General features: G+C 27.9%; 1 protein-coding gene across 1 annotated transcript in view; it reads left to right on the top strand.

Annotated features, from left to right (window-relative positions):
* Positions 1–15,801, top strand: part of LOC148310876 (trissin receptor-like) — a 91,408-nt gene extending 75,607 nt beyond the window's left edge. Inside the window, exon 7 of the mRNA XM_088257632.1 lies at positions 15,160–15,801. Coding sequence (XP_088113758.1) covers positions 15,160–15,669 — 510 coding nt within the window. The 3' untranslated portion in view covers positions 15,670–15,801. The remainder of the gene's footprint in view (positions 1–15,159) is intronic.
* The last annotated feature ends 210 nt before the right edge of the window (positions 15,802–16,011 follow it).

Here is a 16,011-nt window from a genome sequence, read left to right on the forward strand (position 1 = left end):
GTAGACCCTAAAATCAGTGTTTGATTTCAATACTTAAAATAAGTTTTTAAAAAAATCCGGTACGAGAATTGGGAAAAAATAAAATGTAATCGACAACACACGATTTGGGATACCAACAACAAATTTTAATGTTACGAGTTTTACTTCAAGCTGTTTCTACTTAATGATCTTGTAAATGTTCAAAGTTTTTCTTCACATTTCTGTTGCTTAGCATTTTTATTGATAAAATTTCAATGATTGGATCTAATGGTATTTTTAAATGACGTAAAATTAATTAAAATCTCGGCAACAAAACTGTGTGTATAACATAATTTTTAAAAAAAAACTATACTCTTCAGAGAAGCTACTTTTTCAGTAACCAGATTGTATGATCACAAAATTGTTTATTCAATGTATATAATCTGTGTAACACATTTTCCCTCATCGTAAATTCTGTTTTCTTAACCGAAAATCCTTTGGTAAAATAGCTGCATCGAAATGTAGATTTATTTAGTAACCAAATTTGGCATACCTCCTTACCAAACTTAACATAATAAACTGTATCGTATTATGTAAATTTACTCTACAGGGTGTTTTGTTTATATTCGCCGAACGATTCAGAAAATAACGTTTATTTAATTATTTCCACTTTCTAAAACATTTAATATATTTATAAATTATTTTTCAAACATTTTTTTTACGACAGAATTGATTTTTCTTTACTTTTGTAATAGAACGTTTATTGTTTTCTTGAAAATAGTCACTTTCTGGATTTTTTTTTAAATTTCGCCTCAGAAAATAATTACAGGCAAATCACCAACTATGCTGAAAAGTCAAAGTATGTTGATCGTAAATTTTCTTCTTCTTTTATATACCCTGCATTGCTTTGGATAGTTCAAATCTTTATGTCACTTCTTTGAGATTTATCCAACCATTTTCTCTAACGGCATCTTCCACATTCGTGACAATTTTATATGCAGTCGTGTTATATTACCTATCAAACAGCCCGTTTTCTTTTAGTTTCTGTCTGTCTACCTTGCTTTAATAATCGGTTCCACTTTTACAATAGTATTTTATGAGGGGAAATATCTGAATATATTGCTGACGTTTTACTTCAAATGATCCATTTATTTTATTTTGTAATATTAAGATTCCATTCAAAATGACTTAACTGAACGTACATATTATCATCCATTTTTTTTAAATTGTAGTGGACAAGGTTACTTATTTTAGAAATTTTTTGTCTAATGAACAAAATTGTGATAAATTTTCTGATTAAACTTTAATAAGAAAAAAGCACGAAAAACATATATTTTTTATTGTTTTATTATTTTTGTCACATTCTCCAAATTTTTGTTGTTGTTATATTCATAAATATCACATAAACATAAATACTAGTTATTTATTCGGAAATAATTAAAAATTTAATTATATTCATTGAAAGTTTCGTTTTCTCTCGTCATTTGCTAACTTCAACGTTAAATTAATTTTCCGACATTTCAGTCAGAATATAATAATGTTGAGAACGCCAATTCCCTTTGTATTAATGTCAGTATTTAATGTTAAACTATGCTATGTTATGATGAAAATGCTTCAAAACTATCTTTAAAAGATTGAACAAAATGAAAAGGGCACATTTCCATTGAAACGTTTACTGGTAATAATAATTATGAAAATTAGAGGCCAATTTGAATTGTTTCTCGTAAGAATCTCTCAGAATTCTCTCCATCGCGTATTTATTTTTTTAAACACTATATTTATGGTCAACTGTGGAAAACGCGATGTAATAAAATTATAAATAAAACATTATCTCGTCTCATGACTATATTTCTCATAGGGCTCGACCACAGACTACTAAATAATGTACAGATCGCCGACTCCTCCAAAAACGCCAGACTGGAAGTGACGTCACTTGCGGCTGGGAGTAAACATTTAGTCACAAAATATAAAAATCGGTGGTTGAAAGTTAATAAAAAATAATATAATCAAATCAACTGCCAAAAAAAAATATTTTATTATTTTTATTACCTTCATTTTCACGCATTGGTGTATAGGGCACCCCGTAAAACTTATGCAATGTTAAGTTGATAATTTATAATAGGGAGGCAATGTGATAAATCCTCACTTCAGATCCCAGTCCAGTATAATATTAAATAAAAATTAATAATATTATGATGAAAAACACTTATGTTTATTTTATCCCTCCCTTATCGAACCCAGGACAACTACTCATAATTGACAAAAAACCACTCAAAAATTTAAGTATTGTGGTTGTCAATCATGGGTAGAACGGTGAATGATGCATCTGTGTAATGTGATCACTTAACCAAATTATGACAGGTCATAAGTCCTGTAAATATTTAGACTTACATATTCTTCATCTTTGTTAAGATGTCAGAAAAATATATCCTAAGTGGAGAAAACCTAGATTTGGAAGCAAGTATTTGTTTACAAATCTAGGTTTATATTGTTTGCTTCCAAATCAATTCTCCGATTTTTGACCTAGAAAGGGTACAAACCCTCTTTTAAACGTGTTTTCCTATTTTTTTTTTTATTTAAATCTGTAAATGTCACGTTTGTGACGAGAATTTAATTAACCCCCTGGCACGACACAGCCACCACCTTTGTGACGCCTCTAGAGCAATGGATAAAAGTATTATGAATCGAACAGTAAAGCGATCTTTTAGCTGCGCCAATGGGGACGGTTAATATGTTCCAATCAAATTCACATCATGGTTCGTTAATGACTACCCTTATAATAAAACCCTGTCTAATTTTATAGAGCTTCCCCAGGCATTTTAATTTTTTTATGGGCAGCCTCATATACCCACATGGTTTAACGTTTTAAAGATTAGTTTTTATTAGACACATGAATTTCGCGTAACAAAATCGTTATATTATTATAATTTATTTTTAAAAATCGTACCAATTTGTAAAAAATATATTACATAGTTTAAACAAACAGAATTACTTATATTGTTTAAACAAAAATTTTGCTTTCTACAAAATTCTTTAATTTAAATTTAAAAGGGTCTGAAAATGTATGATGAGATGCCTAAATGTAAAGAATAAAAAGATTCTGAATGAATTTAAAAATATTTTTTGGTTTACTGTAAGAAGATGTAAATATATAATACATATGATGTAAATTAAGTGTTAATAATAATAGTTTGTATTAAATGTTACTATAATATAAGCGTACTTAAGAAATAAAATAAACATATGGTAAGGATAGTTGATTTTTATCATTTAACGTAGTTGGAATACCTACTAAACACATTAAGTAAACGGAATATAAAGTTAAAACAGTGTATCATTACAAAAGTATAAGAAAAATTAAACTTTCGAGGTTTTACAAACACCTTATAATATGGCGTACCAATACAAGGAGATGTATTTTATGTTGAATACTTCATCAAAAATAATAAAAAAATAAAGGGTTTATGTAGTTTTAATTATTTTGAAATAATTTAAACAAAATAAAATAATTAAATCTAATATTTTCGATTCATTGGTTATTGTTGTAATGTCAGTAATACCTTCATATTTCATATGTACAACTGGATGCATACGTTGAACCAATCTAAATTTAAACAATATTTCCAGGATTTTGAACCAATAATATACTAACCCAATGGTGCATAGGACACCGAATGGTGCATAGCGATGCAGTGTTATCTTGATCGTTAATTGCATGAAGGCAACGTGATCATTCCTGAGCTTCTTGTACTTTCTAGAGGTGGATTTTTATTATTCAATTCTTTTATTAAAATTCTTTTTTTTGAAAAAAAAATAGATTCTTTGAAACATATTGCCTTAATTTCAAATTATTCATTAACGAGAGTTACTGTTATTACAAACCCAGGCACATTATGTATTCCGTAGGCATGAAAACGTTCACTAGAAACTTTACATAAATATTTTCCCACAAGCATGTTCATTACACGTCAATAACATGGCAATAACAAACATGTTCAAAACACGTCAGTATCATCATATTCCGGTTTATATTAACTCCTTCTTCATACTAATACAATCGTAATTCACAATTTAGATTTGTTTTCTTTAATCTAAGTTTTACTTCATAAATACCACTATTTCTTTTTTTGTCCGCCTTCGTCGTGTAATGCTCGAATTTGAGGTTTGAATTTCAGAGGGGAGGTCAAATAAATAAAAGTAATTTTTCACTCCAATATTTATTCGATATAACCCTGGACTGGTGCCTGAAACGGAGGGCTGATCACCTTTCCTTCATGTGTTAACGGTCAATATAACACTACGTTTATATCATGCAGTGCCCTATGCACCATCGGTTGAGATTGAGGGTTGTATGTATGTATGTTGTACATTGTATATTTGTATCAGTATGTTGTACTCAGTATGTTGCACAACAAAAAAAATAGGTTTTCGGATAGAATGTGGATTAAATAATACTTCTTTCATGGGATATTACTCGTGAACTAAGAAGAAAAGATAGAATGTGGTTTAGTGCCGAAGATAAAAACAAATCGCTAAACCTTTTTTATTACAGTCTTAAAACGCTTACACTTTTTAAACAAAGATTTTCATGGCCATGTTTTTTCCCGAATCCGTTTGTCCATTATGTCCCTTCGTATTATCTGTAAAATCTTTCATTAAAAGATTTAAGGTTTCACGGAATACAACTGAAAAAATAAATGTACATAATCTTTTTCTCTCTGAAACAAAACCCCTTTACTTTCTTTAATTTTAATTGTTAAAGTAATATAATTTCTCGTTTAACAAAATTTTCCATTAACTTTTTTCTCCCCCATCATTTTTATGAATAAGATTTTCAAATGTTTCAAGCATTATTGGTTATTGTAAATAAATAATGACTTTAGATTGATTCTCCGAAAAGATTTTAAATTTTTTATTCAGTTTTTATCCAAATATTGAAACGGATAGGTATTGTATCCCATTAATGGGTGTAATTCAATCTATATACATAAAAATTGAGAATGTGTTTATTCAAAATCTTAAATTTCTTAAGTTATTCACCGATTGCTTTGAAATTTTAACCCAGAGTTGCAATCAAGTATCAGTGTTATATGTGATAGGTGTTTTTGTCTTTGAAAAGTCAAAACGTGGTTTGTTTATTTGACAACAATGGACTTAAAAGCAACCGTAATAATAAACATTGCTTATAGCGGACAGCGCGCTTCATAAAAGCATTGTGAAATTTAACGTCTTTTTTTTCCTTTGACCAGTTGGAGCCACAGCTCGCGTGTATACTGTTGTGGTTGAAAATAATACTAGGTTTAATTAACTAACTAAAAATAAAGTTTTTTTTTTTTTTTTTAAAGTTTGACTTTTGATCTGATAGCCTTTGACAAATATAAGCATATCTTAAAATCATCTTTGCTTTATCAAAACTAAGTTTAAATTAGTTGAAAATTATTTTTCGAATGATTTATTTTTTTAAATATATCATACAAAAACATTTAAAAACTAAATACCAAAAAGTTAGTTCTTGAAATATATTTTAATATTTCTTTGGCATCTAAAATCAAGAAAACTTCCAAGACAGGAAGAATAATTCCAGATAAGAATATTCCTTTCCAGAATTTCTTCGTACTATTTAATAACCTGTCAATTTATATTAAAAATGTGAAGTTTTATTTATAACGAAAAATTGATCTGAACTAGTAAGTCTTGTATTTCAGGTACATTTATATTTATTGAAAAACATCATTTGTATTTATTTTCATCTTACTCTGGAATAGATTCCGGGACCTCATACATCAAGCCCACTAACTACTCCACTTCAAAGGCGGATATTATGTATAAGCAGGGCTTTTTTTCATGTAACTCGGTGGAATGGCGTTCTGGTACCTTTTTTCACAGATATAAATATAAAGTAAATTTTAATTAAAGTCGATTAGACAAAACAATGTTTTCGCTTATGTAATTATAATTTTTATTTTTATAATTCATCAAAATGATATAATATGGTAATGTCATGAATATTTCAATAAACATTTGTTAGTAAAAAGCTTGACACGAAGTAAGTTCTGGGACCTTTTTTATTTAAAAAAAAGCCCTGTGTTAAAGCAAATATAAACGTTAAGGTTGTTAATAATAAAAATTTAAGCTAAATCTCCCTGAAATACAAGTTTGTGGCACTGGTGTACTCGCATCCTTAAGCCACAGATATTCGTGTTCAACCCTAAAATGCACACTGATCTGCATAGCAGATGCACTACATTATAACATTTTTTAAAATTACCAAAACTTACTCACTTTTCATAATACGAATCAACCATTTGCATATTTACAACAACATTATTGTGACCGATTTGATAGTTGACTTTGAATTTTTTTCTGCACTTTTTCTTGTATAAAGTTTAACATTCCGCCCATGTATTTATACCACTCGACTTTCGTATCACATTCACGCGCGAGCTTTAAATGATACTTTGTGAGATCTCGTGAAGTTATATAGCAATATTCATATAATTTGTATGCGATATTCTTTCCGAGTACGCCTGGAGTATTATTTGAATTTCTTATTTTAATCTTCCTTATTTTAATATTTTTTTAATAAATATATTTTCTAGTTCATTTTTCTTATTTTAGAAAAACTCTTGTACTAAAGAAATATCTATGATAACAATCCATTGAATTTTACTCTAGTAATTTTGTTTTTACAAAAATTTGAACATCATATATTGTAAAAAATGATTAATGTAATTGGGACCAGAAGAACCTACCTATGATGTAATTTACTTAAATTAGTCGTACTGATTACTGTTGAAGATCAATGGACCAACAAACATTATAATGAGTCTCGATTCACATTTTGGCTCACTTTGCAGCCTAATGCCTTTCGTCGGATTAAATTATATATGAAACATGAAACCTACGAAATGATCTATCTAGTTTTCTACCTATATTAAACGTACTACATTATGATAAAGAATAATTGAGTGTAAACCGAAGACAATATTTTCTGATGATTGCCAAGCTTTTCTCAAAATATGCAAGTCTGAATTGTAAGATGTTATGGAGTAGAAAGTTTTATGAAATGAATTTATTTATATAAAAAAAAATCATGCTTTACACAATTATATAAAGAGTATCTACCTAAAATTTGATTACGGATGTTAAAACGCATATTTGTAAAGTCGTAATTCGTTTTTAAATCATTCAACCCTGCGAGTCTGATGGACAACACTGGTGCCAACAAAAGCCAATTAAATTAATGCAGATATACCATGTTGTCTACGAAATCACAAAGGCATTTAATTTTCAGTTTCAACCACTGCAAATTCGTTTTCACATATTATTTTTATAAACTCAACTTTATTTTAAAAAACGCATTTCGTTAGAACATGTTAGTCATATAAATTAATAATAATATATAGTCTATAATGAAAAATAAACATTTTAATGTTTTATATCGTATGTATTTTGCAAAAATGTCTTTAATCTATGATGTCATTATTACAATGATTTCAAATGTAAAATTTGTATGTTATTGTTTATACAAAATAATAAGTCTGAATAAACTAACCAGTAATATTATTTTTTTCGATTAACTATGAAAACATAAATAATAAAATAAAAGGTGTCTTTTACACTTAAGTTTTTTCGACAAATCTATGTGTTCTTACGATATTATTATATTATGATATAATAACAAAAACAGAAAATCACGGAAAAACTAATGGTATTTTCATCACAAAAATAATATTGTTGTGATGAAAATATGTGGGTTGATAGTTATAAAAAAAATATTACCTTTGATCACAAAGGAAAGGGATTGAACGCATGTCGGGTAAAGACCGTTTATATTTAAACTCTGGTAAATTCGAGTAAGAAGAATGTAATAGAAAAATCTGAATCCTTTATCACTCAAGAATTGTCGTCTATGTAATATGTCAACAAGGCATTTTCCATCCTACAATAGGCTACTGCATATCAACTCCTCGATTTTATTTGCTAATACTATTAACCCATATTTCTAACCAACTTCGCCTGAGTTGACAGAATAATCGGCTTTATTCATACTTACATCATACTTACTCAACTACATATTGTAGGAAAACTAAGTTACGATATTTTTTGTCGACAACTTATTTCAAAGCTCTTGATTGTTTTTTTTTAATCCAACAATTAATATTGAATTTATGTTTTAATAAAACAAAACACATTTTCATTTTAAAATGTATTTATAGTTTAAGAAATATATTGCATATGACGAGAATAGCTCAATGTTTATGAAACAAGCTTATAACTAAGAAAACAAACCTTCTTTTTTTAATTTTCTCTCCATGTTAGCAATCTGTACTGGATAATATTTACACTGTGATAATATTGGTGGAAGCGGAAAATATTGGCATTTTTATAACAAACCAAAATGCTTCTTGAATAAAATTATCTATTTATCAAAAATTGCATATGAACAATAACTTAACTGAATTGATTAAATTATTAGTTAAAAACAATTTAAACATTTAAAAAAATATATGAATAGTGTTTATCCAACATTAACACCACAACAATACATAGTTTATCAGAAATCAAAAAAATAAAACAGTTTTTTTTATATATTTTATGACGCATCTAGAAACATATTTTACACATCGCCATGATGAACGATAATGCAGCTTCAATGTTTGCTATTAAAGGTAATCAATATACAGCAGCATAATAACCTAAAAACCAAAGTTAAAATCTAATTACTATGACATGAAAACAACATTTCACTACGAAAAAAAATAGCCAAGAGAAAGAAGTACATTACGAGGTAAACAAGATATTTTTGACATAGGCTTCGTCAGGCGATATTCTGCATCCTTTTAGTATTCCAAGTAGTCAGAAATGATATATAAAAACTACATCTTTCTTACCAATTTTCTCTATGACAGAAGAACCACAACCTGAGGACGAGGAGAGCTGACCCCAGCAGCCTACAAAGACGATAAGTAGGGGTGTAGCTAGGAAGAAGAACCAAACCTAATAGTGGCTATTGCTTGATTAAAAAATCACAACATTTTGAGTGCGTCCAAATACTTGTTCACAAAATCTGGATTATCTCCAATCACAAGAGTTATTTTCATTTTATTTTTTTTTGACATCTCATCAAAGATGAAGTAGAATATTGGAAATCTGGGCATTTATGGGGCTGACGACCGTCATAGGCTGGTTTAAGTGATCACTCTACACACGTGTAACATTCACCAATTCTACCCATTATTGACAACCACATTACTCAAATTCTTGGAAGTTCAATATTTGTGAACCAATTTTGAAACATTATTCTTGAATCACTAGAACTTCACTAGAGACATCTATTGGTGAGATGAAAAGAAGCTTTTTATTGAGCAGAAACTCTTTTATTAGTATGTGAGGTCCGAATCCTGGATTATAATCACACACATGAAAACCCCAAAAATAAAAAAATATATAAAAAAATCACAAAAATCACATCGGAAATAGAAGATCAAATACTTTTATTGAAAATTAAAATAAAATAACGTTTTTTCTTATATTTTAAGGTAATTATATTTTTTGCTAAATGCTGATCACAATCTTACTTATTTTAGTATTCAGTTAAATAGGATAATAGGAATAGAAGGGTTAAGCTCACGTACATAGATAAAAAGATCCTATTTGTATAGTTCAAGTGACGATAGAGGCAGAATTGTGGTTTGGTAATGTTAATCCCAACAGCCAATCTCTCTCGACAATTCTGTTTTCCAATTGAATTGAACCTTATTCAAACACGGTCTGATACCGTATTCAAATATAAGAAAATAATTGCTTTTTTGCTGGAGTTCAAAGCATGCTATTTTCTTTGTACCATATTCTTCAGTATTTAAAAAAAATATTTTGCATTTTTGTATGTTTTAAAAATATTCTTAATATTAAGAGATTTTCTATATTGTACAAATATGAGAGTCAAATTTAGTTTATTACGAGAACGCAATATAGATGTCTGGACATTTAAAGGGCATACGATAGCAAAAATAAAGTTATGGTGTCGCCAACTTTTTCTTAACTTTGTGAAGTATTAAATATATATATATATATATATATATATATATATATATATATATATATATATATATATATATATATATATATATATATATATATATATATATATATATATATATATATATATATATATATATATATATATATATATATATATATATATATATATATATATATATATATATATATATGTAATAAAATACCTAGGTACCTACCTATATATTTTATTAAGTACTTACAAATAGTACCTACATAAAACAGTTCTACCACCAGATGTCGCATGCGTCGCACTGAATTAAACAAAAGACGTCAGATAGAAAAAATAGAATATTCTGAACTGTCAGAATCAGATAGACAGATAGAAAAATATTATAAAGATAAATTAAGAATAAACTTGAATTATAAACTTTAATTACAAAGCAACACATTGTTTATTTTATTATTATACACCCACTTTACACATTATTTACACCCAATTTACAAAGAAAAATATTACCACGTTATATACATATATATATATATATATATATATATATATATATATATATATATATATATATATATATATATATATATATATATATATATATGTATATATATATATATATATACATATATATATATATATTTATATATATATATATATATATATATATATATATATATATATATATATATATATATATATATATATAAATATATAAATATATACATATATATATATATAAATATATATATATATATATATATATATATATATATATATATATTATATATATATATATATATATATATATATATATATATATATATATATATATATATATATATATATATATATATATATATATATATATATATATATATATATATCTATATATATATATATATATATATATATATTTATATATTTATATGTATATTTATATATTATATATATATATATATATATATATATATACATATATATATATATATATATATATATATATATATATATATATATATATATATATATATATATATATATATCTGTATATATATATATATATATATATATATATATATACATTTATATATATATATATATATATACATATATATATATATATATATATATATATATATATATATATATTTCTATTTTAATACATATATCATTTTAATGTTTTGAATATATTCTATTATCGATCTCCCAAAATAGTTTTAAATGTTTATGCTTTTACCATACGCGTATGTCAGAATTTATGTACAAAGATTTGAACGTACTTAATTCGTTGTTCATTTTCTACTCCCTATCTAAGTTTGTGAAAACTTTGTGATTCATTCATTCTTTAAATGTTGGTATTTTCCTTCAACGACATATTTAAAAAAAAATAAAAAACTGATGTCGAATCTTCAATGTTTGATAGTAATGATGTGAGTCTTTTAGCACTGTGAAATGGCGAGAAGTAAAATAAAATAGGTATTCAATAATTTTATAGATGGTATCATTTTCACATCTAACGGCAAATTGCTGAAAACCTCAAGTGATCAGGGGAGTATTTTATCATTGAAATTCAGGGTCTTATAATACACTTTTACGCAAAGATAAGAAAAATAAATTACTAACAAAAAAGTTTGTAGGTTGTAAAGTTTGATGTGTCCCGGATTTAGATAATACTCAACGAAAGTGGTGATTAATAAATAATCAACAATCACAACTTCTTCTTTTGAAACTTAGTATTAAAACAAAGAAAGGAAACAATCACAAAAAGTGGGAAAGACAGGTGTTTCTAAAATTTACCATTAAATTACTTTTTTTGAGAAAAAGATATTTATTTATTTTTGTATCTATCATTATTTACATATTTATAAATCACAATTATAATAAAGTACACCAACTGGGTTTTCAGGTGAAGGTACATTAAAAATTCTTTTTTCTAACCCTATAGTGCATAGGGTTAGAAAAAAGGGTTATATTATATGCAGGGTTATATTAAATAAATATTAGAGAGTAAACTCACTAACATTTATTTATATCCCCTCCTAGGTATTGAACCCGGGACCTCCAGCACAGTAGCTTAACACTCTATGCATTACGCCACGGAGGCGGACATTTAAAAATACAAATTGATAATATGAACAGAAAATTATTTATGATACGCAATCAAACACAACATGGCTGAATGATGCTATCTATTTTTAAATTACCCACCTTCATCGTCCTTTTACAAATGGCTTTTTTCAACTTGTTATATGACTTTATGGATAATGAAATAGGTTATACAACTTTATTGCATAATAATCAAAGGTCTTATAATACACTTTTACGCAAAGATAAGAAAAATAAATTACTAACAAAAAAGTTTGTAGGTTGTAAAGTTTGATGTGTCCCGGATTTAGATAATACTCAACGAAAGTGGTGATTAATAAATAATCAACAATCACAACTTCTTCTTTTGAAACTTAGTATTAAAACAAAGAAAGGAAACAATCACAAAAAGTGGGAAAGACAGGTGTTTCTAAAATTTACCATTAAATTACTTTTTTTGAGAAAAAGATATTTATTTATTTTTGTATCTATCATTATTTACATATTTATAAATCACAATTATAATAAAGTACACCAACTGGGTTTTCAGGTGAAGGTACATTAAAAATTCTTTTTTCTAACCCTATAGTGCATAGGGTTAGAAAAAAGGGTTATATTATATGCAGGGTTATATTAAATAAATATTAGAGAGTAAACTCACTAACATTTATTTATATCCCCTCCTAGGTATTGAACCCGGGACCTCCAGCACAGTAGCTTAACACTCTATGCATTACGCCACGGAGGCGGACATTTAAAAATACAAATTGATAATATGAACAGAAAATTATTTATGATACGCAATCAAACACAACATGGCTGAATGATGCTATCTATTTTTAAATTACCCACCTTCATCGTCCTTTTACAAATGGCTTTTTTCAACTTGTTATATGACTTTATGGATAATGAAATAGGTTATACAACTTTATTGCATAATAATCAAAGTTTCTTAAACGTAATGAATTATGAATTAGGTTTTGATTGATATGTTTCTGTATTTTTGATCATGTAGTTCTATGAACATTACCGTAAAGTTTGTTAATTATGATTTGTGTGTTTTTCTGGGAGGTGCTTTCTTGTATATAATAGAGTTTTTCTGAAATACGTTTGTGTAAGGAATTTGTTAGTATATAGTTATTTGACTGCCATAAGTTTAAGCCGACAAGCCCAAGAAAAGTATATTTTAAATAATAGATAGCAAAAAGCATACACATACATAACATTGTCTCACATATTTTACAAACAAAGATTACAAATAGCTTCCAGTCGAAAAACATGGTCTTTAAAAATAAATAATCTCTTTTTTCCTTGACCCTTATCTGCATTCAGATATTTTTATGGCACCGTATTGTTGTGATCGTAGTAATTAGCTTTATTATGAATCATATGTATGTAAGGTAATCAATCCTGCACGTCAGATTATTTGATTTAGGAAAGAAATGACGGGATACACATGGCCTAAATAGAAAGACTCCAGGGTAAAATACATTACGAATAAGAAAGGAAACAGAGAAGGAAAATTATGTAGGAAAATAGAAAAGACAACAATAAGTAGGGCACTAAGAGTTGCATACCTTTACCCAAAGTAGCTTGTGTAACTTATTCTACTTAGTATGAGTCTTTTGACGTACAATCAAACAAGTAAGTCAGCAAATTAAAAACAGAATTCTTTTTTTTTCTAAACTTCTTCATTTTAAATATGTTTACATATTTAAAATAATGTTATTAAACTCCACTCGAACTAGGTTTGAGTAGATTTTTGTAGATGAGTTGATGAGTTGTACATTTCACTAGAATATTTCTTAAGAATAAGTCGTTTACGTAATGACATGTAATATTGTCGATTGATTAATGGTTATGGTTTCATCCGAAGGGTATCATAATCCAAATCGTTTTTTGAGACCATGCAACGAATCTAAAACAATCAGTCCTTTGATCGATTCAATCAATTTCGGTAATAGAAAATAAATTCCTTGTAAGAACGGTCCACAAAATTTCAGAAACCCCGTCTTAAGACCCTCTTCATAAACCTGGGGCGAATAATACTTAGAGCTTTTCACTTTATTCTTGTCGAAATACTTGCAGCGTCTACATTTTAATACATGCTATTAATGTTTGTAGGCATACCATAAAACCCCTCCGTTTAAGGTTCATAGATGTATTTTGCTTATAAAATAATTTTCGGGAGAGAAACAAAATTATTTTATAACATCGCGGGTGTTGGACCGTTTTGCTCTGTACTAACTTGATAGACTTAGTGCGTTTTAGGTTGTGTACGGTTGAAATATTCACAATTTTAATCATCAGGCTTTACAAAGTAATTTATGTTACATCCTGGTAAGATAATGGAAAACAGGGTTAAAATGAGGCAGCTACATTCATTTGCGCATTTAATGAACAGTTTAAAACACGAGTATTTTCTTCAGAATTGTATTTGACAATAAGAAAACTTGGTTATCCTGTGTTTCTTTGATTTATTTTTTTCTTTATTTCACTTTGTTTTCTTTATTTTTAATCCATATTATTTTACTAAGCACATTTGTTATTTTTCTTTATAAATGTTGTTGTACATATTATATTTTGTTGTTACAATTACTTTTTATTACTATACAATACGTTTTTTAACAGTGCTGTTTAGGACTAGCAGTATTTTTTAAAGCAAATACGATTAATTTTAAAATGGGTAAATTATCATTTAAATATTTATATATTTAGAAATCAAAGTCAACATCATCATGTCAATATTCTCTCACTAGGTGACTGCCAAATAAATATAAAAAAAAACAAATATAATAAACTTCTTTACTGTTGTATATCGTGACCAAATACGCCCTTATCATGTAACCATTTAATTTTATATCTTTTTGAAAAAATATTAAGATAATAAAGAAGTCCTAAAGCTTTTATCGATGCAAAATTTTAAGAACATGAATGTATTATATTGACAACAAGATACAATAAAATATCAGATTTTTTCCGCATGCTTCAAAAAATATTTTTGGCGTCTCATGTATAATTTGTTCATTTCACTAATTCAGCGTTAAGTTGATAAAGCACATGTTTAATGGATTTTTTTTCAGGTCACGATTGAAGGAGGGGCAACCAAATACATCCCCGTAGTATCCACGTGGAGAGCACGCGGAGGTGGCCAAAACGACACGCACTTCAGCCACCTCTCGCAGAACGTGCTACGCGCGCGTCGAGGTGTCATCCGCATGCTGATCGTGGTCGTGTTGACCTTCGCAGTCTGCAACCTCCCGTTCCACGCGCGCAAGATGTGGCAGTACTGGTCGCCCAGCTACCAGGGCGGCAGCGACTTCAGCACCTTATTCACCCCCTTGACATTCCTCGTCACCTACTTTAACTCCGGCATCAACCCCTTCCTCTACGCTTTCCTTTCGAGGAACTTCCGCAAAGGAATGAAAGAGTTGCTATTCTGCTCCTGCAAGGGCAAGCAGAAGAAAAATGATGTGCTCCTGTATAACCCGCAGTCCAATCAACAGATTTCAGTTATGCGACGCAGTTCTACGAGGTCGACGAGAGCGCCGTACAGTTCCGTTACATTAGCAACCAATGGCGGAGACACTTGAAAGTTACCCAGGCTACAAAACTTAGCGCACACATTCGAATTGGAAGATGAATGAACGAATCAAATTTGCAAGGAAGCAACCTGTCATCTCCTTAAAAATTTTATGTAAAAATTGTATAGCAAAATGAAATGAGAATTTTATTTTGGATATCAATGGTGTTTCAAACATATTATCAATTGCCTATATATTTGAGTCATTTTACTCGTTTAAAATTAATATTTTTAATAAGTGTATGCTGAAACAAAAATGTGTATCAAAAATAAGAGTCATACATAAAATACACAAACTATCCAACCCTTATCTAGAGGAGAGCCAAGAAATACTTAAATCAGAAATTCGACC

The sequence above is a fragment of the Brachycentrus maculatus genome, unplaced genomic scaffold (assembly GCF_059751285.1).
Source record: "Brachycentrus maculatus isolate JH-2025_06_01 unplaced genomic scaffold, ASM5975128v1 h1tg000086l, whole genome shotgun sequence".
NCBI classification, from domain to species: Eukaryota; Metazoa; Arthropoda; class Insecta; order Trichoptera; family Brachycentridae; genus Brachycentrus; species Brachycentrus maculatus.